Genomic DNA, 23,201 nt, shown 5'->3' with positions numbered 1-23,201 from the left:
CATGCAGAGTAGCCTGTAAGTGCATGTGGTCTGCAATTTAATTTGTCAAGAGGTAAATATTTATGCTGCGTGGTAACAAATGGACTATTGATTGTCCCTGTGTTTTGGTCACATGTTGTATCTCAGCTGGAATGAGCCCAGAAGTTAGACAGACACATGCTGCATGCTAGAAGCATCACCATCTGCCCATTGAGTGTGAAAGCTTGTAGCCAGCAGCTGGCTGTAGTATTTGCATAGGTTTAATACATAAAGAGAAGAGTCAAACTTTCAGGCCCTGTTTGAAAGATTGCCCAACTGAACAGACTTTGGAGTAAGAGGTAAATAACTGATCTTCATGCAAATACACTGTTTAGGAGGTGCTTTGGAGACTGGCGCAGACTTAGCTGTTTATCTAGGAAACCCCAGCTGATGCTTTCAAAAGAGCCGGATCAATTACAAAACTTGTGAGGAAGTTAGTACTGGAAGTATCAGTAGATACTCAGTAGAGAGAAGATGGGACCACAGATTCCACTTTGTTATCCAGTAAAACAAATGCTCTATTGCTGTGGAAGAAATAAACGCTTCTGCTGTGTGAGTTTCCAAATTTGATGTGCTTTTCAGGACAGAAGGTCATGTACCACTTGTTTGGCATGTCCACAGTCAAAGAGGGTGATTATCAAATACTGGAATCTTGCTACTTTTCAGCTGAGTAGATAGTGGTCAGTTGCTTCTCTCTGTAGCTCATTTTCTGTTTTCTGCATGTCCTCCTTCTGGATGTTTTTTCTTTCCTGCTGGGAAAGCAAGCTAGTCATAAGCATGAAGAGATGAGGTAGCAGCACTAAAATCATCCTCAAAACAAAAGGAGCCATTCTGAAAATGAATAGCCCTAAGCTGCTCCTTGTGTTTGGTTAAACATATTTGCACGCATTTACTTTGAATGATTGGGAGATGCTGGAATTTTGTAGCGAGTGTGGCGGAAGTGGCCAGCTAGTACAACTGAGCACTGGTCTGCTGGGCCCTGCAGGAAGTCAATACTGTTTTTCTCATTTACGAAAGGCTCTACTGTTTAGCTGACAGAATGAGTGTATCTACATCTGTGTTCTTACATCTGTTTTGTTTACTGTTGAAAGAAGGCAGTCCTAAGCCATTCTGATTGTGTCACTTGGCAACAGCAAAGTAGATTAAGACATTATGTGCAATTTTAGAGACTTCTGAGAAGCTGGCTCATGATCTTGGCTTCAGAGAAAAAAGCTCTTGAGTCCTAAAGAGTGCACTTGTAAACCTGTTGGGTATCGTACATCATCTTGCCATAGTCCACAGTTTTCTTCAGAAAAATGTAAAAGGATACCCTCTCATTAAGGCTTCTGTAGTGCCTCAGTGAGTGAACTAAAACCCACTGGCTTTGATGTGGCTGTGCAAAATGAATAAATTAACCCTAGGCTCATGACCAACAATCTTGAAACTTAGTGGCTCTAAGGGCTAAAAAGTGCCTTGACCTGCAGTAACATCTTTGGACAAAGAGGGAACATTCTGTTCTTGAACAAAGAAGGCTTTTGACTAACAGCTTATCGTTAAAGGCACTGTGGGTCAAACCTTGGACATGCACAGTGAAGCTGGCATGCACTTTATCTACTACAGAGCTTGTAAACCAATGCCAACAAGTTGATAGGACCAGAGATTTATTTTTAAATTTTTACTTAATCCCCTTGGTGAACTCCACAGCATGGCATGTCAGTAAGTAAAAAATGTGGCGTAAATCAAATAGAGGTGAGCAACAAAAATTTGGAAGCAGATTTTGAAGTTGTGTAAGCAGATCTGGGCTCCACTGACAGTAGTAATTTTTGGAGAGGCAGAGAAAAAATATTGATATGATTCAATGAATGCAATTAGGATAATTGGCAGCATGCAAGAATTGTGTAAATTTAGCACTTATACTGGTGTATTCTGGCACTTTTCTGATGTAGTCAAATGGCTGTAGCTTGGTGAGCACTGCAGGATACATCCAGAAGCCTCAGCCCAGCATCCAGCCACTTAGTCCAGCCCCTGTGCACTCCTTTTTGTTGTTCGCTCTGCAAGGCCATGTGTGAATTGCATCAGGGAGCTGATCTGGATTAAAACTGACTGACCTGATTGTGTGGTTGCACAAACATTTCTGCTGAAAAAAAGCAGAGAATGGTGCAAGACTGAGAACACAGTGGTCAGGGTGTGTGAGTATGTGCGTGTGAGCTGAGACCCCTACCTTTCATGTCAACAGCTGCTTACACTATGCTTAAATTGTTTGTGCCTTTGCAGCCTGAGGAAAACAAGAAGTGTTTTAGGCAGCTAGCAACAAAATGGTGATTGTTAGCAAATTACGGACACAGCACAGCTTTATAAAGACAGTAATCAAGGGTGTGCAGTAAAGTGTATTGTCTGTGAACATCACAGTACTGTTAAGGGAGGTGAAAAACAGCAAAGAATAAACACTTGTTTTTGCACACCTACTCATTTGTTCTATCAAGAAGAGCTCAAGGATTGTCCAAACAGAAATAGTACAGTAAAGACAGAAGGCCTTCTAATTAAAATATTAGAATAGCATTTCTAGCTATGCCCCAATCTATTGTATGATTCTTTCATTTAACATATCAGTTCGTGCTCTGTAGAGTGAGAGAACAGATAGAGCCATGATCACAGAGGCATGGTGAGGAGATTTGAGTGTGCTTCCTTATTCTTTCTCATACAAGAGCCAATTTAGGGAGGGCCATTCGTGTGGAAACCCAGAGGAGTGTCTGGGAGTGATCACAGGGAGGCGAGGCAGAGGATCAGAGTTCGTTTTTAACAAGCATTCGCACCACTAGAAGCAGCTAACATTTTCAGAAGTCAGACTCTTCTTTCCAGGACACACGTCTTAATCTTCATCCATCTTCTAGAGCCTTTTTTGGCCAACAATAAGGACTGTCCTGTGTGGTGCAGGACACACAGTGCAAGTCACCTGAGGGCACAGTTGTCCCTCATGAGGTTTACCTTGCACCAGGGGCATTTGGTGAGATTAAGGTGGACCAAGAGGAGCTGGTTTGAGAGAAAGAGAGAAACAAAACCTTCTAACCCCAAATACACTAATTTCCTTTTCAGCTTTCTCTCAGTGCCAGGAGAGCTATTGTCCCATGGAAGAACCATGCAGTTTGGGGAAGGTTACAGGCACTCCTGGTTAGTGAGAACAATGACAGTAAGTCAGAGATGTCCCACTGGGCTGGTACTGTCATGGGTGGGGACTGTTATACATCATAAAATTACATGGCTGTGGGACCCCCTTTCTGCAGATCTCCCTAGCTTTGAAACCAAGTAGACAGGGGTGACTTACAGAGATAACTTAAACTGGTCATGTGGGATTGCATCTCTACAGTGCTGCATAACAATGCTTTCCATTGTCCCTTCCAGTGGTGTGGGTCTGTAATAAGCCATAAATGGATTGTGATTTGTGTACTGTAGTGGTCCTTGAAGGAGTGTGGGTGAACATGTGAAAATCTAATTGTTTTTTTCCTTTCATTATATGGGTGGCATTTTGTCATATGGTTATCATGAACTAAGTATTGACTAATAAATGCATTCCAGTTGACAAATGGCTTTAGAAGAGGTCTTTTAATGTAAGTACAAGCTGCAATTGAACTTGTGGCTTTCTTTGCTCTTTTGAGTGTTTCAGGTCAAGCACAATGGTATTTACAGCCATACTTTGGGATTTATGCTCTTAGGAAAGAAAAGGAAAAATTTAAAGCACATAATTTTTCTGCTAAGTGAAACAATAGTTCTGCTAAGTGTGAAGTTTCTACTAAGATCTGTTTAAAGTTTTAGCTATTACAAAAAAAACTTGAGAAGGGCTTTTTTGGCAGAAGCAATTAGCTGTTATATTGCAGATAGTAGCTGAATTTTGTCATGACCTCCCACCATCTCAAACACAGATGCATCTTACTGCATGTTAAAATTGTAAGTTAGTTGTCCTTTTGAGGGGAGCTCCTAGGTGGAGCTACTCAGGGTTTATCTTGACTGCGCAGTTGACTCTGGTTAGCTCAAGTATTGGTCTCTATTTTGAGCCTTGTAACATGCACACACAAGCACACAGAGTACACATGGTAGAACACATCACTCAAAAGAGTGTTACGAAGTTGGTTGCCCTGAAAGATGAGCATAAGTGAGGGCATGACTTAATTAGCCACTAAGACTATGATTGGACAGGGCAGCTCTGTTCAAATACTACTAGAAATTTAATGCCTTTCCACTATCTGCCTGGAAAGGACAGGCTATGTTTTCCAGTATTTCACTGGGAAAAAAATAATTGATCTCCTCACTCCAGTGCAGACACCTACCACATATGCTCTCACAATGGGATCAATCTTACTTGACGTAAACTGAATCTAGAGGGATCTTTTTAATGTAATAAATGCTGGTGTCTTTGCAAAGAGTTATTTTCCAGGGAAATCCATGACATACTTTTCCATATGGAGACTAGCCTCTTGTAACTTTCAATTTCTCCATGTATCAGGAGATGTGACTTGTAATCAGCTCTCTGAGTGGATTTTTAGGGTACAAAGGATGGTGTTAACTACAGAAAAAATCTCTCTGTAGCTGGTTTCTGTGTGCTCTGGTAAGAAATGAACATGGGAGGTCTGTGAATTTGTAAGGGAAGAAGGATCTAACAGAGGGAGATGCTGGGTTCTGCACCCACCTCTGGGCAGGTCTGCAGACTCCTTGAGACTTTTAAGATTTCCTTCTGGGTCAGACCAAAGACCCATTCAGCTCAGTGCCCCTTGGGTGCCACTCTAGCAGTGGCCTATAATGGACAAAGAATGCAGGAATGGGGCAAGTATATAGCATTACTTCCTCAAAACACTGTCCTAGTCTCCAGTAGCTTGCAGCTCACAAACTTCCCCAAATACTACTGGGATCTTGGTGTTTAATAGATCTTGACAGAATTTTTTTCCTTTCATGAATTTGTCTAATCCTTTTTTCAAACCTACGTTAACATTTGGTACCTACATGTTGTAGATGAATTCTACATTTTGACAACTGAGTTGTGTGTGAAGTAACTTCTTTAGTTTATTTTAAACCATTTTTTTTCATTGGAAGCTCTCTACTTCTTGTATTATGAAGCATAGCGAACCATCATCCCTTATTCACATTCTCCATACCCTTTGTAATTCTACAGACCTCTGTCGTATCCCCTCTCAATCATTACAGATCCCACTGGAATAACCATGGTCTATTGTTCTCCCTTCCAAAGTCATTTGTATCTTAAATTGTACTTGTAGCCTGTTTCTGTGCTTGTGTTCCTTCTAAGATGGAGAATCCAAAATTGTACATTGTACTTCAGAGAGGGGAGTGCACTGTGGATTTATAGTGATTTTGATTTGTCTTACCATTATAAAGCTAAGATCTCTTTTGAGTGGCAGTAGTTAGTTCAGAACCATCAGAGGGTATGTAAAGGTAGAAGAACTGTCTTCTCCCTATGTACATTACTTTGCAGCACTGAATTTTGTGTGGCACTTTACCATCCAATGTGTCAGCCTGAGGTCCTTCACTAATCCTTTGCAACTGGCTTTTGACTTTGACTACTCTCAGCCAAGTAGTATCATCAGAAAACTTTGTTTTCTCATCCTCACTCTGTCTCTGAATCATTTTGAGTATGTTGAGCTGCACAGATCCCTGTGGATCTTGAAGGAAATGGAGTTGAGAAAGCATGTCCATTTCATGAATATATCTAGGACATTTTACCCCATCTTGTTGCTAAAGTGTCTCAAGAAGGACTTAGCCTATGAGGAATTTGATTTGCAGTTTTTTAGCCCAAATGGTGAGTTTTGACTGAGACCCTCCATGACTTCACAGCTGGCTTTGGAGCAGGCACTAACTGAGCACACAGAAAAGTTAACTGAGTACAAACAGCCCAGCAGATCAGTTGAGCAGCGCCCACTTAGATCAGCTGACACTCTGACCAGCTGTAACCTCCCTCCAGCAAATCAGCTAGAGCATGTCAAAGCCTCCAGACATTCAAGCAGGTTCCAGAAAATGCCCTAGAAAAGATAGGAAAATGAGATGCTTCAATCCAAAAGATGTATGTTAAAAATAAGGAATTTGACCATTCCTCTGTGTGGCGCACTACTGTGACTTTAACGGCTTTCAAATGTTGTAACATGTAATTACTAATGTGAAATCTTAGAAAATGATTTTGATTCCTCTGAAAGAGGGATGGTGTCTAAATTATTAGGTTAAAGAGTCTAGTGCTTCTCTTTCATGAAGTGTTTCCAGTACAAGATAATGCTTTGTTACATCACAGAAATAAGAATAGGAGAAAAACAAACAAACAGAAAAACCCACAAAAACCATATGCAGCAGTTACATGGAGACTAACTGGAAACAAAAAATTGCCCTCAATGCAGCTGTCTGGGCAGGGAACTGCTAAAGCAAGTACAGCTCCTTGAGGGCTGTGCTTTCTGAAGGCTGTCACTCTTTCCTGCATGTGTGGTGTGTGCATCTGCTGTTTTGCAGAATCTGCCAATTTAAAAATATGTGCTTGGTTTGTTTGAAAACATCAAGGTCTCATGGAAGACTTAGGTGATGAGGAAGGAAATGAGATGTACTGTGGAGCAGGAGACGCAGTGTTTCTAGACTGACATCTATGGAGTCTTGCTGAAAGCTTGTGTCTACCATGCGGTCCTTTTCTCCCTTAAATTGTTTGGCTTCTGCTGCCTAGGGCTGGATTGCGGGATTTCAGGTCTGCCCACATGTTGCTCTATAGGCTGTCCTTGTTTTGGGACCTGGAATGAAAACTATTTTTTGCACTGAAAGTAGAAGTGCATGTGTTTTTGTGCTTTTATTAGGATAGTTCTGGTTACTACAGTATCAGTGTACCTAACCTGTGAGGAGGGAAAGAAGTATGTCTATGACACTGTGGGGCAATGAAGCCTGATGTCATTGAAGCTCAAGACTGCATAGAAAGCCAACTCTTGGGCTCCCTCATTGAGGACTCTGTCTTGTGGACAAGGTGGACAGCCATTCCTACAAGGACTTTACAAGAACATTTCCAAGAGTTTCATTTCCTGGTTTGTGCCTTGCAGTGACTCCCAATTTCCTTTTCTCTTCTTTTACAGAGACGGATCTCTTTCAATTCCTCCTTGTGGGATCTCTCAGAAACCATGGAGGCTCTGACACAGAGCTTTGGGAAGCTCGTTAAAGAGGTAAGCTGCTGCTTCTTCCCAGAAGAACACATTGCACTATTGCTGTCTGAGCCTTTTGTCGAGTACAAGGAGTACAAGTCTATCTGGTGCAACTCGAAGTCAAGTCCAGGGCTGTTCTTGAAACCTCCCCCTCTCCTACAACCATTCTCCCTGTATCAGTAGAGACAGCACCAACTTTGCAGGCTCTTGGTGCCTGGAGTGCTGAATTCCCTGAACTCCCTGGAGGAGTTTTTGAGATGGGTGGCTAGAGACTGGGTCCTTATGGGTGGAGCGAGAATTCAGAAGCTTTTTCTCTGTTGGGTTCCCTTCCTCAGCAGTGGCACAACAGTTGCCTTTGTGATGTATCTGCTGATGAGCAGTGCCCTGCAGACTGCACGTGGAGCTTTGCTTCTTTTGTAATTTTCACACTTAGTTCCTAGCTGTGGCAGTGGGGCTATGTGGTTGTAGCTATTGGTCTCTAAGTATGGTGAGGACTTGCATGTGGAAGAGGTGTTGTAAGTTAGTAGCTACAGGCTATTACTTGCTCTCTGTCTTTGTATTATCAGCTTTCTGGGGCAGAAATTGTTCTTGAGTCTTTGGGTGGTGCCCTGTGCAATGGCATCGTAACACTGTTGAGAAAGCCTCTGGCAGAACATAAATAGCAATTTATATGAGCAACGTGACATTATAAAGCCTGTCAATATCTGTTTCTGCAGGTGAAACGGTGAATTAAAAAAATAAGCTCCACATGACTAGCATGAGTCAGATCTACCTTTTTTTTTTTTTCATTTGAGCCAGAAACTTACCTTCCTTGTTTCTTGGCTGGCTCTGACTTTGAAGTGCTGCTACTAGGCAAAAACATTCTCTTCTTCTAGCAGGAATCGCAACCCTCTAAACTAAACAATACCTCCTCCTCCTCCTCCCCTGCGCTCGTCTTCCGTCTGCGTGCCAGAGCGAGCGCCGGGAGCCGTGAACGGCAGTAACCCCGGCGAGCAGGCAGCGCGGAGGGTCACTTCAGGTTAGCGCACGCTCCACTCCCACGGCCGGGCGGCTGCTGGGAGCCAGCGCCGTGCCAGCCAGCAATTCCTGGCACCCGTCCCTCGCCGCCCGTCCCGCAACCCGCCGCCGCGTCCCGCTCACGGGGACGTTGAGATGATTTTGAGATCGGCTTTGGCTGAGATGGTGGCAGAGCTCTTGCTGCTAGCAGCGATGCTGCCCTTCGGAGTTTGGTTACAGCTGTTTCCCCTTACGTCACTTAGGCTTGCTTTTTCTTCTTCTTCTTCTTTCTTTCTTTTTTTTTTTATCTGGGATAAAAATAATTGAAACCATGTGATGTTCAGTTTGCTGATGTGGCTGAAAACGTCCCTGAGTAACGTGCCTTTTGCTTGGCAACTGTTTTGAGTAGGAGTACCTTTTCTTCTGCCCTATTACTGTGCAAACAAAGGCAGCTTTTTCCTCTGCATACAGTGTGAGCCACTCCAGATGGCTTGACCGAAAGTTACTTCTTATTGTCTGGCAGGCTGGTTTGTGTGTGAAAAGGAGGGATTCGCTCCCTTGTTTCGCCGGGTAGCAGCTGGAAGGGGAGGAGAGAGCTATTGTTTGTGCCACGTCTAGAAGCCCTTCTAGCGAGGAATTTTAATTAGAGAAGGTCTGAACAAAATATTTGTCTCTTGAGTACGGAGATTGATCAGATCTGTGTCCTTGAGCTCTTCAAATCAGGCTTGGAGGGTAAATTAAACTCTGAGAATGAGAGCAGCTATTAAGAAACCCTCAGACTCAGGTCTGGCTGCTGAGAGAAGAAATAGTCTTGTAACCCTGCGAAGTGCGAGAGCCGTCCGGAGCAGCTCTGCACATATGTTGCTTGTAAATTTGCTGTTGTCAAAGGTGCTGCAAAGCTGATTGCTCAAACTGTGTTTTAAAATCATATGTAAACAATGGATTTATGCTAATACAAGCCTTCTGCAAGATAGTTAACACTTTTTACTTGCAAATTAGCTGCCCTTTCTATTGGTATAACTTTGCCATTTTAGGGAGTTTATGGTGCTTCAGGTAACACAGCTGATTGTGCTAAGGAGACTGCCTTTGATTTGGACACTGATAAACAGTTACTCTTCAAACACAACATTGGTATTTAGTTTCAATCATCAAGCCCAAAATTCGAATGAGCTGTGTTGTAAACAAGGAAAGCTATTGCCATACTTTTTTTCACTTCATGTCCCATGATGTCAGTGTCCCATTAGCCACACTGAACATGTGGAACCAGGTTGAGTGGCACCATGTCGCAGACAAAGGCAGCAGTGAGTAGTCAGGAAATGAAAATATGCTTAAAGCAGTAACTCTGGACACGTATGTCCTCAATCCCCAGGTTTTAGCTGTTCTAACAACTGTCTTTGATCATATCAATGTGTCATGTGTTTTTAGGCAGCTAAAAATAGAGCCTCTTTGTCTATGTGACACAGAGTAGCTCTCGTTTAGCATCGTTGGAATTTTTGTCCAGATGTTGGCACGTCTAAATCATGCACAGTCCTGCAAATAAACACAAAGGGTCAGGCTTGTCCCTAGTTTAAGGCCAGTGACTCCGGGTGCGCTTATCTTGGGTGAATTTGGATTGAAACGTTCGAGGACACTGTCACTTTCTAGGTTGTCACTGGCTGCCTTTGCCAACTATCCTAGACTTTGATTACTTGCATTTTATTTAAACAAGGTGACAAAACCAAGAGTAAAACTAGCATCTGGGCTTTGACTGACTCTGCGTCATTGTCTCTGAAAACAGGGCAGCTGAAGTTGCGTGGCAGCTGAAGCTGTTTCTGAGATACTTCCAAAGAGCAGTTACAATTGGGCATTTCACCAACTGGCTTACCCTTACTAGTGCATCTTGATGTACTGGGAAGCATGGCAAGATCATCCCAGTTCATGTTGCTTGACATTTCAGAGATCAGTAGCAGTCAAGAAATCAAACGCTAGAAAACATTAAGAAAGAAACAGAGAACTAAATGGAAGGTATTACTGTGACACTATACAAATCAATGGTTTTCCCTCCTGTTTGATACGGATTACAGATCTGGTCCCTTTGACTCCAAAGTAAAACTTGGATTAAGTTTGGAGAAGGACAGTGAGAACATCCAGAAGTCTGGAATAACTCCCACGTAGGGAGCAGCTGAGCAGACTGGGACTTGTCAGCTTGTAAAGCAGATGAGTTCGAGATATGAGAGAGGTTTATAGATACATGAGTGGGCCAGAGAAGAGAGATAGAGACTGACTGTTCACTTTCTCTTCCAAAGCAAAAACTATGACACCAGACGAAGCTAGCTGTAGTCAGGTTTAGGAGGAGTTAGAGGAGAGGTTCTTTACAGTGATGTGGTGGAATCTAAGTATTTACAGTTCTAAACGCTAGAAGTTTACTATGTAAGAAATTTCTTGAGGGTTAGTAAATAGACAAAAGTTCTCTGAGCTGAAAATGCTTGCAAGCTTGATGATTACTTGGCGGAAGTATCCTAATTTTTTTCTCTTGCCTTATTTTTCCTAGCATCCACTCACTGTCCCCATCAGAGAGAGATTACGGAGCTAAACAGACTTCTGTTCTCATCCAGTATAGGCACTCCGATGTTCTTATGTCTCCAACTAGGGAGTCCAAGAATAATGGTTGAAGGCAGCATAAACCAATGCCCACTGAAATTTATTGTTTTCCCCATGTAGGGAGCTGTGCCCTGTCTGAGTAGAGATATTGGTGAAATGTCTTAGGCTGGCCACCTGGTGCTTTTGTCCATGACGTACTGCAGGTCAATGGTTATGTCAGATGATGAGTGTGGAGGGAGGCACATGTCATCCCAATCAGGCTCCAATGTTGCATCTTTTTGCCTACTATGGAGTAAAAACGTTCAAGCTGTGATCAGACCCTGAGCTGCAGCTGGGCTTATTTTCAAGTTTTTTTTTTTTTTTTTTTTGAGAGTACTGTTGACACTGGGACAGGGACAGTGATACTGGTCTGGAAGGTCGATTTTTCTGCCTGGTGTACGTCAGTGGAGGTTTGCTGACCCCTGCAGAGTTGTGCTGGCTTGCAGCACCGATGCAATGAGACCTGCAGCTCTGCAAGGCTGCCCCTCTAAAAGCTGCAAAGCTGCATCTGATTAGCTTCACTCATTCTTTATTATTTCCTTACTCTCATCTGCCTGCTCCACCTCGGATGAAGGGGAGTCTGCAGGCTGGAATGTGAACTGTTGTGCAATGAGGACAGGAAGTGGCTTCCTTCCATGTGAGAGGGAATGGAGAGGAGGCAGGGAGAGCAAGAACCATCTAGGATGTTGAAAGTGAAAAGTCAGAATAAAGAGCTTGAGATGAGGTTGGTCTTTATGCATTCGCAACAGATGCATTCTTCTACAGTTCCCCCTGTTGTGGGGGAAACGTGCTCTACCTAGCCTCTTCAGTTAGTGTTGCATCGAGTGGGATCCTTAGCTATTCAACAATAGATGTGCAATGCAAAGGAGAATAGTAAAATGCTTTTCCTTCACCAACCTTGTTCCTCTCCCTGTCTTCATTGTGATCTGCCTCTCCAGTTGCAGAGCATGAGGAGCTGGAGAGACATGAGGCAAGAGGTGATGTTCCTGACCAATGTGAATGCCTCCAACTCCTCTACGCAGATTTACCAGGCTGTTTCACGCATTGTATGTGGCCATCCTGAAGGTGGAGGGCTCAAAATCAAATCCCTCAACTGGTATGAGGACAATAATTACAAAGCACTGTTTGGAGGGAACAGCACTGAAGATGACGTTACTAATTTCTATGATAACTCCACAAGTAAGTGTAACCTTGCCATGGCCTCAGGTCCTATCTACTTCATGGCTGTTTTCTCTAATGTTTCCCAAATCTTCCCTGATGAAAGCAAGTGGTCCTGAAAGGCAGCATGCCTTGTGCTGTTTCAGGAGGGTACATGCATGTTGTCTCAACAACCAAAGGCTGCCTCCTGCATGTGCCTTTGAGGCCAGCAGAGGCATTAACATGCAAGGAGCTCTCAAGCACCTTGTGTAGAGTCTGCTGCTATGCTTGTGCTGTGCACTGAGTTGTGTGAGTTGTGCAGAACTAGCAATGTGGCTCCTGACGGTAGAGACTGGGCAGCTGCTCCTGGTTTGCAGAGCAGACTGCTGACATAAGGTATATTTTGAAAAGGGTTTCTTGAGGAGCTTTGCAGTAGAGGATTTTTTTTTTAGTAATAAGTTCTGTGCTTTCAGCTGTGACTAGTCTTAAAGCACACACAAGTGGGGCATTTGCCTTCAGCAGTTGTTGCAGTGCTGTTCAGCTGTTCACCTCTGCCCTTCCCTCCTCAGCACCCTACTGCAATGAGCTGATGAAGAACCTGGAATCCAGCCCTCTCTCCAGAATTATTTGGAGAGCTCTGAAACCTTTGCTGATGGGGAAGGTCTTGTACACTCCAGACACACCAGCTATAAGGAAGGTCATGTCTGAGGTAACTCTAGTTGTCCCTGCTTTATGTAGAATGTGAGATGTACTACTCCATGGTATGTGCTCTGGCTGTAGTGCTCAGCTGCTGTGTATTGGGCCTAAATGCAAGCCTAGAAAGGACTGCATAGAAAGCATGGAACCTCCCTACTCTGCCACCTCCCATACACTCGTTGCTGAAGGAGGAAAGGCCAGGCTGAACTCCTTTTATAGACCTCACTGAAAGCTTTCCTGGTTAGTGGTTTTCAATTACCCGCACTCTTTGCACCTCTGATACGGAACTGGGAAGGACTTTAATAAGCCTTCAGGTGTCCTTCCTCTCCTCCACTGCAGGCTGGTCAGCTGATCCTCAGTCATTTCTGATTGTGGTTCTCTTAATGCACTCTCTCTCAGCTGGCCTAGGAGAGTCTTCTAGCGCATTGGAAAGCGCTGCTGCTGTGAGCCCTTCACTGCCAAGCCAGACTCATTTTCTACCCAGCTGTTAGGAAGTAGCCTTGAAACACCAGGCTCTGAGCAGACCTTGGTCAGCCACAGGCCCCTGCTCCCTACTGTATTTTTCCTTTTATGTGCATATTATTTTCCTGCTCCCTTCCTTGCAGAAGCTGAGGTGCTATTCAAATACAAGCAACACTCGCTACTTCACTGTACAGGTCAATGCACCCGCTTGACCAATGATGGATCTGTGCCAGCTTTTGGGAATAACCTTCCACTCCTCTCTACTAACAGGTGAACAGGACATTCCAGGAGCTGGGTGTGTTTCGTGACCTCGGGGGAATGTGGGAGGAGATAAGCCCCAAGATTTGGACGTTCATGGAAAGTAGCCAGGAAATGGATCTGATTCGGGTCAGTATGTTGTCCTTGCCATCACCATCCCCTTCTACAATGAGTGACAAAATATTTATTTTAGGGAGTACTTCAGTGGTGAGCTGAGTAGATAAAAAGTATGAATGTGAGCCATTTTTGAGACCAGTTCTGACCTTATGTTCTTGCATGATGCTGGGCATTCCCTCAGTCATGTAACATCCTGCCGCAAACCAGAGCAGAACATGTTTACCTGCTGTTTTTCATCTGCCTCAGCTGGAAAATGAGCTGTTTCTTCCACGCTGCTGCCCTGATATAGTATATATATCTGGCTTTTAGCATTTTTGTAAAACAGAGAGCAGGCTGGTGACATGTTCAACCGCCTGTACCGTGCCCTGCTCTCTTGAGCAGCTGCTGTTGTGAAGGCAGTGAAGTCAGCCATCAGATGTCGAAATCAGATCCTGGAAGGTGCCAAGTGCCCTCAGGTCAATTGAGTACACCAGGAATTGAATGGATGTCATGTTAGAGCTGAACCTAGACACCTGGCAGTAATTGGGCACAAGCTGTAAACTCATTTGGAATTGCACGGTACACTAATGTTAGTAATACTTAAGTACTCTCAGGAGGAAGAGCATATGTCACTCTGTGGCCAATCCCTTCATAACGTGCTGTGCACAGTAGACCGTGAAGAAGGGGCAGGTAGTCTGGTTCTGATCGGACGTGCTTCCTGCCAGCCTGTAGGTTCCCTGGAGCACTGAGCCAGATGTTAGACCTGTATTACTAGGGCATTATCTGTGGATTAAAAAGGCAAGTGGCTTAGCTTGCTGTTCCTTCCTGCAGGTGTAACTGTGATGGGTGGGTCTCTGCACCTCTGTACTGTGATTTTTTTGGAATGTGAAGTAAAACTGAATTAGTAAAACCAAGAGTCAGGGAGGCAGTTTGGAGTAGCTTTTACTGCCATCTCTGCAAGGCAGCTGAGTGACTGTTTTAACATGTCTGTTGTACAGAGGAGATCTCCTCAGATCTGTTCAGCCTTGAGGTTTGTTCCCTCTTTCCTCCACTGTAGTGACACACGGAATAGTTTGTGGCTTGTCATGGTGGACTTCCTCATGAACACAGCAGGTTAGAGAGGACAGACATCTTCATTACCGCTCCTGAGTCTGTGGCTTGGTGGAAATTACTTGTGTGGACACAGGCATTAGGGAGACAAGAATCAGGCCCAGCAATTGTAAATTGAACCATTAGTGGCAGAGAGCTCTGGCAGAAAGTTGAGATTTGGATACTGGTTTGCAATCATGTGTCCTGTTAAAAGTGAATTTTACTGCATTTTTAAACAAGCCCTAGGTTTTCCTGGGCTTGCATTTTATGCTTGTTGTTAACCCTACTGGCTCTGGTAGGCACTGCTGGATCTTCCCAGTGATCCAGGCTCTTCATCTGTGTTGGTGCAGTAGCACAAGTCCCTTTGTCACCCACTGCAGTCCACACAAGCAGTAATTCATTACAAATGCCTGGGCAGCTCCCAGGCTACATCCTGCTCCACATGGGGATGGAGCACAGGTCACCCATATACAAATAAGCTAAAACATACAGCTGCTGCTTGGCGCTGCTGTCATGGGGAAGGTCAGTCCTTTGCTCTTGGTAAGGCACTGAGGTTGCTATGCTATCATGTCCCAGATTACCATCTCTGAGCTTTCTGGGTTGTAGTATCTGTTTGACACATTGCTTCCCACTGAAGGAGATGAAAATGCTTTTCTCATTCATCTCAGACATTTCCACCTTGATGTTAGTGCACATACTAACTTTGAGGAGGATGAGAAATGTCCCTCCAGGCTAATAATGTCTCTGCTGAATGCGATGAGGCTGAGTCCCTTCCCTGCCCATGTGGTGCCTTTTCCACAAGGGAGGACAGGGTGAGCTGACCTTGGGGGACCAAAGGTGAAGATAGCACAGCGCAACTGATCCCCTTTCATCCTGATTTCCCTTTCGTGTGCTCTTCTTTGTCAGCTTGGCCTGTTTTGCTCTGTTTTCCCAGTTTGTGATATTATTTTTGTAACCTTGTGACCCTTTGCTTTCTGGTTCATTGGAAACAGCTGCACATGGGGAAGATCCTCACCTCTGTCCAGTGTTTCATTCTTCATTCTAGCAGAGATTCCACTTCCTGATTTTATTGGTTAGGATTTCTATTGTCTCCTCTCTCCTGCTGACTTTTTTCTCTCCCCTCTTTTGGTTTAGCAGTATCCCTTACAGTTAATGCTGCCTTCCTCCCCTTAACCCTTTTGTCATCTGCCATGCAGGCCTGGGGTCTGCTGTACTGCCAGGTGCTCCTATGTGGACCACAGCTGTGTTGCACATATATGTAGTGGGGAAACAACCCTTCATTGGAAAGTTAGCAGTTAAAGCAGGTGAAAAAGGCACTGTCCCAGATGATAAAACGGAGGCAAGACATCACAACTTGCCATGGTTGTATCTGAATGTTACAGTAGAAACAGGTAACAGAAAGCCGCCCCAGCCCTTAGTGTTGGTATTGGTATTTAGCACCATGGGAGTTCAGTCTCCAGCTGTGCCTGAGCCCCCCTCCGTCTCAGCTAGAACCAGAGATTTGTTTGGAGGAAGTCTGTCCCTGGATTGGGGAAGGGATAAGCTTGCTCAGTTCTGCAGCTGCCTGCCTGCTGAGGAGTTCTGCGCAGGGTCGGGAGTTGCTTACTGTGTTTTCTCAAGGCTGTGCGTAGCTCTCTGCTGCCCTCTCCTTGGGAGAGAGGCAGCAGGACACAAAGGCAGCAAGCCAGCCTGCAAAGCACCCGGAGAAGGGAGGAACATTGTTTGTAAGGCACCAGTAAATTGAGGCACCAGGAGCTGTCAAGACTCCAGCATGCTGTTCTCAGTATGAGAGGCCTGTCCTTTGGGAAAATTCAACCCAAGCAGATGGAGTAGGTTGATGGTGCAAGAGACAGCGGTATAGGGAGACAGAGTGATTCGCTCAGCCATCAGTAGTCGGTGGCAGAAATGAGATGTTCTGACTCCTAGGCCAAGATCTGGCTTTTGGAGGCTGACGGCTCTTGGTGCCAGTGTATGGCCTGTGCTGGAAGTTAGTGTTTACAGAGAACACCTGCTTGATCTCACTCAAAATGGGGCATCCTGCAGTTAACTTGCAGGCGGGTGGTTGTGACTTCTGAGGAGAGTCCTGATTTAATGTTCTTACACCTTTTTAAGAAGGCATTTTCCCCAAGTGTTACTGATTTTCATGATGATGGGGGAGATATAACATGAATTCTCAGTAGAACTATCTCCTTTTGGAAAAATACTTGCAGACGCTGTTGAAAGGCAAAGATCTCTTGGACTTGCGGTTGCCTGCTTCAAACTGGACTGTGGAAGACATTGCCCGCTTCCTGTCAAAGCACCCAGAAGAGTTTGAGACAGCAAATGGCTCAGTGTACACCTGGGTGGATGCCTTTAATGAGACAGACAGGGCTGTTCAGACCATCTCCCGTTTCATGGAGGTGAGGCCATGCTGGCATGGGCGAGGAGCTGGGGTGGGACAGCAGCTTGGGCTCCACACATGCAGTGGGGTGGCTCCAAGGAAGGAAAGGTTTATATTCTTCATTTTTTGCTCAGTAAATGGCCAGGCTTTAGTAGGGTTGAGTGCTGAGTGTTTTAGAAAATACGATTCATTTAGGTGTCTAAATATAGATGTGGGAACCTAACTTTAGGCCTTGCTCTTGAAGCTCTCACTTTGGCTAGTGCATGTGGTTTCCCACCCAATTGTTAACGGATCACTGAAAGCAGCTACTCACTTCAGCAGCTCACATTTCTGTGTCGCATTTTAGCTGGGGCTGCAGGTGAAGCTAGAAGCTGCTTTAAGTTGAGGAAGATGTAGCAAATAGTGAAATTTACTCTGTTACTCAGCCATCTCAGCAGATGAGTGCACAGGGACAGGCCTCAGCCTGTCAGGGGCTTGGTCCAAAGTCCTTGGGAGTCTCTCCACAGACTTTTAGATCTTTTGGATCAAACCTTTTGTAGTGATAACAGAGAAAATAAGCCTCCATCTATGGAAATTGATGCTCAGAGGGGATCCTGTAGGTACCACTGTGATGCCACCTAATCTCTTGTCTGGAAAATACGGTTGCTGGGGTCTTTCTCAGTGCTATCTCTTTGACCATCAAACAGGAAAGACTGACAGGTCTAGCAATTTGTTGGTCTACCATGAGCCCTTGCAAAATAATCCAGCATTGAAGCTTTTTCTTGAACACAGTATTAGCATTGCAGAGTTCTTTTTTCTCCCCCACCCCAAACTTAAACAAAGCACATTCTGGTTTGGTAACCTGAGCCCATAAACACACATCCTGTCTGTAGTGTAACCAGAACTCCCTGGGCCTCCAAATCTGTCCCTGTTTAGTGTGTCAACCTGGACAAACTAGAGCCTGTGGCAACAGAAGTTCGGCTTATAAATAAGTCCTTGGAGCTGCTGGATGAAAGGAGGTTCTGGGCTGGCATTGTCTTCACTGAAATAGCTCCTAACAGCATAGAGCTCCCTCATCATGTCAAATACAAGATACGCATGGACATTGACAATGTGGAAAGGACCAACAAGATCAAAGATGGGTAAGTGCTGATTGGCTGCTATAGGAGCAGTCTCTCATGGGTGCTGAGCTGGCTAAGGATTTCTAATTGAAGGGTCTCATTCTGTCGGCTCAGGTACTGGGATCCTGGTCCCCGGGCTGACCCCTTTGAGGACATGCGCTATGTTTGGGGTGGCTTTGCCTACCTGCAGGACGTGGTGGAACAGGCCATCATCAGAGTGCAGACAGGCACAGAGAAGACGATGGGAGTTTATGTGCAGCAGATGCCCTATCCGTGTTACGTGGATGACATGTACGTATGCAGGCTTTGTTGAAAGCTTGCAGGAGTGTGGTGGCTTTGGAGGCATGGGCTTTTCTTGCTACTCAGAGGTGGATGAGCATGTCCCTACAATCAGTGTGGGAGCAGATCTCTTTAGCCTCCCTAATCCCTCAAATTAGTGCTTCATTGCACTAATTGCACATCGCACTGAAGTTTTAGTGATACTTGTGGAACCATTCCCCAGAAAGTTCTGTGCAGCACTTAGGTACAGGGTGGAAGGATAACAACAGCAATGTGTTCCTGATGTGTTCCTCTATTTCCAGACCTGATACAGTCAAGGGTAGCACACTGGGGAAAAAACAGAGAAAGAGTGGAAAGAAGACAGTTGAGAGTGGTCGCCAGATAAGACAGCTCTTTGCACCTGCTCTTTTACTGAGCTGGAATTGCAGCTCCAACTCCTGCTCTGGGCCGATAGTGTGCTCTAGACCCACCAGTGTTGCCTCATGGTGAGGCACTGATCCTGTGTCATGCTCTGCACAAAGTTGCTTTCTGCAGTGAAGCCTTAGCCATCTCCTTCCTCTGCTAGAACTTGTGTTAAATCTGTAGGTGCATTGAAGTTTCTCACTTGCTGTTGTCCTGGCCCCTTTTCTTCCCACTGTTAGATTTCTGCGTGTCATGAGCCGCTCCATGCCCCTCTTCATGGTTCTGGCCTGGATCTACTCAGTGGCAGTGATAATCAAGGGTATCGTGTACGAGAAGGAAGCCCGACTGAAGGAGACAATGAGGATTATGGGCCTAGACAATGGCATCCTGTGGCTAAGCTGGTTCATTAGCAGCCTCATCCCTCTCCTGATGAGCGCAGGCCTCCTGGTTCTGATCCTCAAGGTGAGGTCACTGTAGTGGTCCCTCTCTTGCCCTCCAATCCTTGGCAGCAGCATCTAGAGCCTTACTAGCTTGCAGCCCACTAACCACAGATCTGTCTTGATGCTGTGGAGGAGGTGGTGGGTGTGGATTGGCCAGCAATCTTTTGGGAATAGGTTTTTGGGACTAGGGCTGAATTATTGAAAATGACAGGAGAGGCTGTAACAGATCCTCTTCAGAATATGCCTTTGTTCCTGCCCCACTCTGGGAAGGCTGCTGTACTGTGCCAGTTGTAGCAACCCCAGTCTCTGAGTTGCAGCTCTGCAAACTGCCTATATTGAAGAGTCCTTTCAAAGCCTGATACACATCTTGTTCTCCTGGCAGATGGGGAATCTGCTGCCTTACAGCGACCCCAGCGTGGTGTTTGTTTTCCTCTCCATCTTCGCTGTTGTGACCATACTCCAGTGCTTCCTCATCAGCACTGTATTCTCCAGGGCCAACCTGGCAGCTGCCTGTGGGGGCATTGTCTACTTCACGCTGTACCTACCCTACGTGCTGTGTGTTGCCTGGCAGGACTACATCAGTTTCTCACTCAAGATCTTTGCGGTAAGTCTTGAAGAGTCTGTCCTGGGCACTGGTACTCTGCCACTATGGCATTCAGCAGCTCTGTAGTCCAACAGTGGTATCTGAGGGGGAAGATAAGAGCCTGTATAAGAGCCTACCAAGGCAGGACTTAGTGAAGAAGCTGATAGGTTCTACCAGCTCAGTAGGTTCTATCTGGGAGGGTTTTGTTGGCTTCAGTAGGAGAAGTATTTCAGCCACATTAGGCTCCCTGAATCCCTGTATATCATGATGATGCTGAACTGCTAAACATGCAGGGCATTGTGAAGAAGGTGGTTTTGGTATGGTCAACAGAGATGAGCAGAGGCTGCAGTCAGTGATGGGATTTTAGAAGCAGAGTGCTGCAGTTGCATCTTGCCCTTCTGAAGTTTATAGTAGTTACGTTTCTTGGTTTCTGAGGTAGCACAGTTTGCTATCCTTTTCTTGGAAGGAACAGGCTGGGTTCTTTCCTTTCTATAATATTTCTTATCTGTCTGGAGAGGGTTGTTGTTGATGAGGTCTTCCTTCACATAAAAAATGCAAGGAGCAAGAGAAGGAATAGGGAAGCAAACTGAATTCTGAGTGTTAGTCCAGCAGATACTTCAGACTCTCCCTTGCTTGCAAAACATAGAAGTAAAACTCAGTTGATCACTCCCTCTCTGTAAACTTAGTCACACTTTTGAGACCTTTGACTTTTCCTGTGAGGCTCTGGGCCATTTCCCATAGCCCAGGGAAGTTGATAGTTCAATACCTGTGGAAAACTTAATGCATGTTTATGCTTCCCATTTGCAGAGCCTGCTGTCTCCAGTAGCCTTTGGCTTCGGTTGTGAGTACTTTGCACTGTTTGAGGAGCAGGGAGTAGGTGTTCAGTGGGACAACTTCTTTGAGAGTCCATTGGAAGAAGATGGCTTTAGCATCACCACATCAGCTATCATGATGTTGTTTGACACCTTCCTATATGGAGTCATGACCTGGTACATTGAGTCTGTTTTCCCAGGTGAGATTTGCTTCTGGGTGAGCACTATGACATCTTATTTTTACGTGGATTCTCTGTTTTTACTCATTTTCAGGATGTTATATTGGGCCCATTTTTAGACAGGATTGCAGAAAGGTCACGGAGGAAAATCCTAGACCAGCAACACTATAGGCTGTTGCTGCTAATTGCTGTGACTGTTTCCCAGCCCAAGGACTGTGCCCCATTGTAGTGATGGCTAGGCTAGCTCAGCTAGAAGCTTTACTCCGTTTCAGCTGGTCCCTTCTCTGAACTGCTATTTCTGCAGACAGGGCTGAAGAAGAGGACTTGAGAGCATCAGCAGCAGACAGGGGTGCTTAGCATACCTGCTAGCACATGTCCCATAACACTAAAGTGAAATTTGAGAAAAGATTGCACTTATGTGAAGCACTGACTGTGTCTTCATTGGGGCAGATCTCCTTAGTCTTGCTTAACATAGATGCCTGCTAGGGGTGGAATATTTCCCTACCTGTCCTAAAAGTTGACCTGAGAAAAGGGACCACAGTAACTGAGCTCATGCAGTGCTCTTCCCTATTTAGGCCAGTATGGGATTCCCAGACCCTGGTACTTTCCTTTCACAAAGTCCTATTGGTTTGGTGAGGAACCACAGGACATGCAACATCCTCATCCTGACCAGAAGGAGTCTTCAGAAGGTAAGTGCTGGACATACGGAGCCTTTTTGCAGTGAAGTGGTGGGGGTTTCTGTTTGAAAGCAGAGTCCAAGGGCCAGCAGGACCAGCATGAGTAAGGTCAAGTTGGTCGAACTGGTCATTCCTTTGTCATTATCACGTTTTTGACACATTGACCAGGTGGGTGTAAAAAGATAAACCCGGGAAGCACCTGGCCAGTGTGAGTGCAGGAAGGAAGGGTAGGTGGGTACTCCAGCCTTGTGGTGTTCAGGAGTCCTCCTGTTTTTGCTGGCCTTGGTGGCACCAATGCAATGCAAATGTCCAAACAAGGCCGATAAAGTGGAAAGAGCTAAAGGGCAATATGGGAGGTTCCTGTCCCAAAGGAAGAAATGTGGAAAGTTCTTCATGTAGCTCATTACTCCGTGAATCGTAATAGACTGGGGGAATGTGTATCACAACTGTGGTACAATTAAATGGCACTGGAAAACCTATCTTCTACTCCCTTTTTCTCTGTTTTACTTGCAGTGTACAAGGAGGAGGAGCCCATGCATCTGAGCCTTGGGGTTTCCATCCAGAAGCTGGTCAAGGTTTATCGTGATGGCAAGAAAGTTGCTGTAGATGGTCTCACACTGAACTTCTACGAAGGGCAAATCACTTCCTTTCTGGGACATAATGGAGCAGGGAAAACCACTACCATGTAAGAGCAGTGTAATGCTTTAAGGTGATGGGAGAAGTGGCTCCCAATCCTACTGTCCTCATCAGTATGGTACAGCTAGCTGTCCAGATGCAATGCGCAGAGCTAGGGTGCTCTGTTGATTTCAGTGGAGGTCTGCTGAGTTTATCCACCTGTGCAGCTGTCTCAGAAGGTACACAGATACAGGGGCATGAAATGCTCTGAACTGGAGGTACTGCAGGTTCATATTGAGGTTGTGCCAGAATACATCTGCTGGCAGCATTTTTCAGTAATCCCATCTGTGATTCTGCTTTATCAGCATAAGGAAATGAATAGGGTCTGAAAGCATGGGAAGCTTTTAAGGAAAGGAAAAGATACTTCCTTTGAGTAGGGTCATGTGGGTGTGCTTTGATCACGGTGTTAAAGCCATGGGAGCTGGATTTTATCCATTAGTGAGATGTTTCTCAGGCTGGTTTCTTGATGTGGGAGTTCTCAGGGCTTCCGCCCACTCATCATTCATTCCTGCTGATGTGTGCAACAACCAGTTTCTAGGAGTGGAACCTGCTTATCTGTTGTCTTTGTTGTTCAGGTCCATCTTGACTGGCTTGTTTCCTCCAACTTCGGGCACAGCCTTCATCCTGGGCAAAGATATCCGCTCTGAGCTCAGCACCATCAGGCAGAATCTGGGTGTCTGTCCACAGCACAATGTGCTATTCGACTTGTAAGTAGCATCCATGAGATGCAGGGCTGGTGATACACAGCAGACAGTTCAGTTAGGAGACACTAGTGTACTTTCAATTAAGACGGTGCTCTTTTTAGCTGTGTGTATGGTCTGAGGCAGCGGGATGGTGTCAGATGGTACAGGGACATTCGGTTTATAAATGGAGTCAAATGTACCTGTGAGTTATCAACAAGATCTTATACTTTCATCTTTCTCCTTTCTTTGAGGAAATATGTTCCACTCAGCTTAGCTAGGCCAAATGTTTTCACCTGCCTAGTGCTTTGGGACACTTTGTGTACCTTGTCAAGAACCTTTCAAGGAGCACCATTTATGTTGGTGCTGGACACCCACACTGAATCAGGCCCAACCTGAACATACATAATCCCTAGTTACCTCCTGAAACCTCAGTCTTGAAAGATGTTTTCCCAGACAAACAAACATGCCTGCCTTA

At 45.2% G+C, this 23,201-nt stretch overlaps 1 protein-coding gene across 2 annotated transcripts in view; it reads left to right on the top strand.

Moving 5' to 3' along the window:
- ABCA1 (ATP binding cassette subfamily A member 1) overlaps positions 1–23,201 on the top strand; it is a 97,576-nt gene that overhangs the window by 49,984 nt on the left and 24,391 nt on the right. For both annotated transcript variants that reach the window (XM_062598928.1, XM_062598927.1), the window contains exons 8-20: positions 7,098–7,184; positions 11,717–11,957; positions 12,485–12,624; positions 13,344–13,460; positions 16,727–16,915; positions 17,812–18,017; positions 18,111–18,287; positions 18,917–19,139; positions 19,500–19,721; positions 20,508–20,712; positions 21,267–21,380; positions 21,882–22,053; positions 22,619–22,750. In XM_062598928.1, the coding sequence (XP_062454912.1) occupies positions 7,098–7,184; positions 11,717–11,957; positions 12,485–12,624; positions 13,344–13,460; positions 16,727–16,915; positions 17,812–18,017; positions 18,111–18,287; positions 18,917–19,139; positions 19,500–19,721; positions 20,508–20,712; positions 21,267–21,380; positions 21,882–22,053; positions 22,619–22,750 (2,225 nt within the window). The remainder of the gene's footprint in view (positions 1–7,097; positions 7,185–11,716; positions 11,958–12,484; positions 12,625–13,343; positions 13,461–16,726; positions 16,916–17,811; positions 18,018–18,110; positions 18,288–18,916; positions 19,140–19,499; positions 19,722–20,507; positions 20,713–21,266; positions 21,381–21,881; positions 22,054–22,618; positions 22,751–23,201) is intronic.

Source organism: Rhea pennata, chromosome Z (genome assembly GCF_028389875.1).
Source record: "Rhea pennata isolate bPtePen1 chromosome Z, bPtePen1.pri, whole genome shotgun sequence".
In the NCBI taxonomy this organism is placed as follows: Eukaryota; Metazoa; Chordata; class Aves; order Rheiformes; family Rheidae; genus Rhea; species Rhea pennata.
Note: the sequence above shows the minus strand (reverse complement) of the source record. Positions and strands in the feature narration are given on the sequence as shown.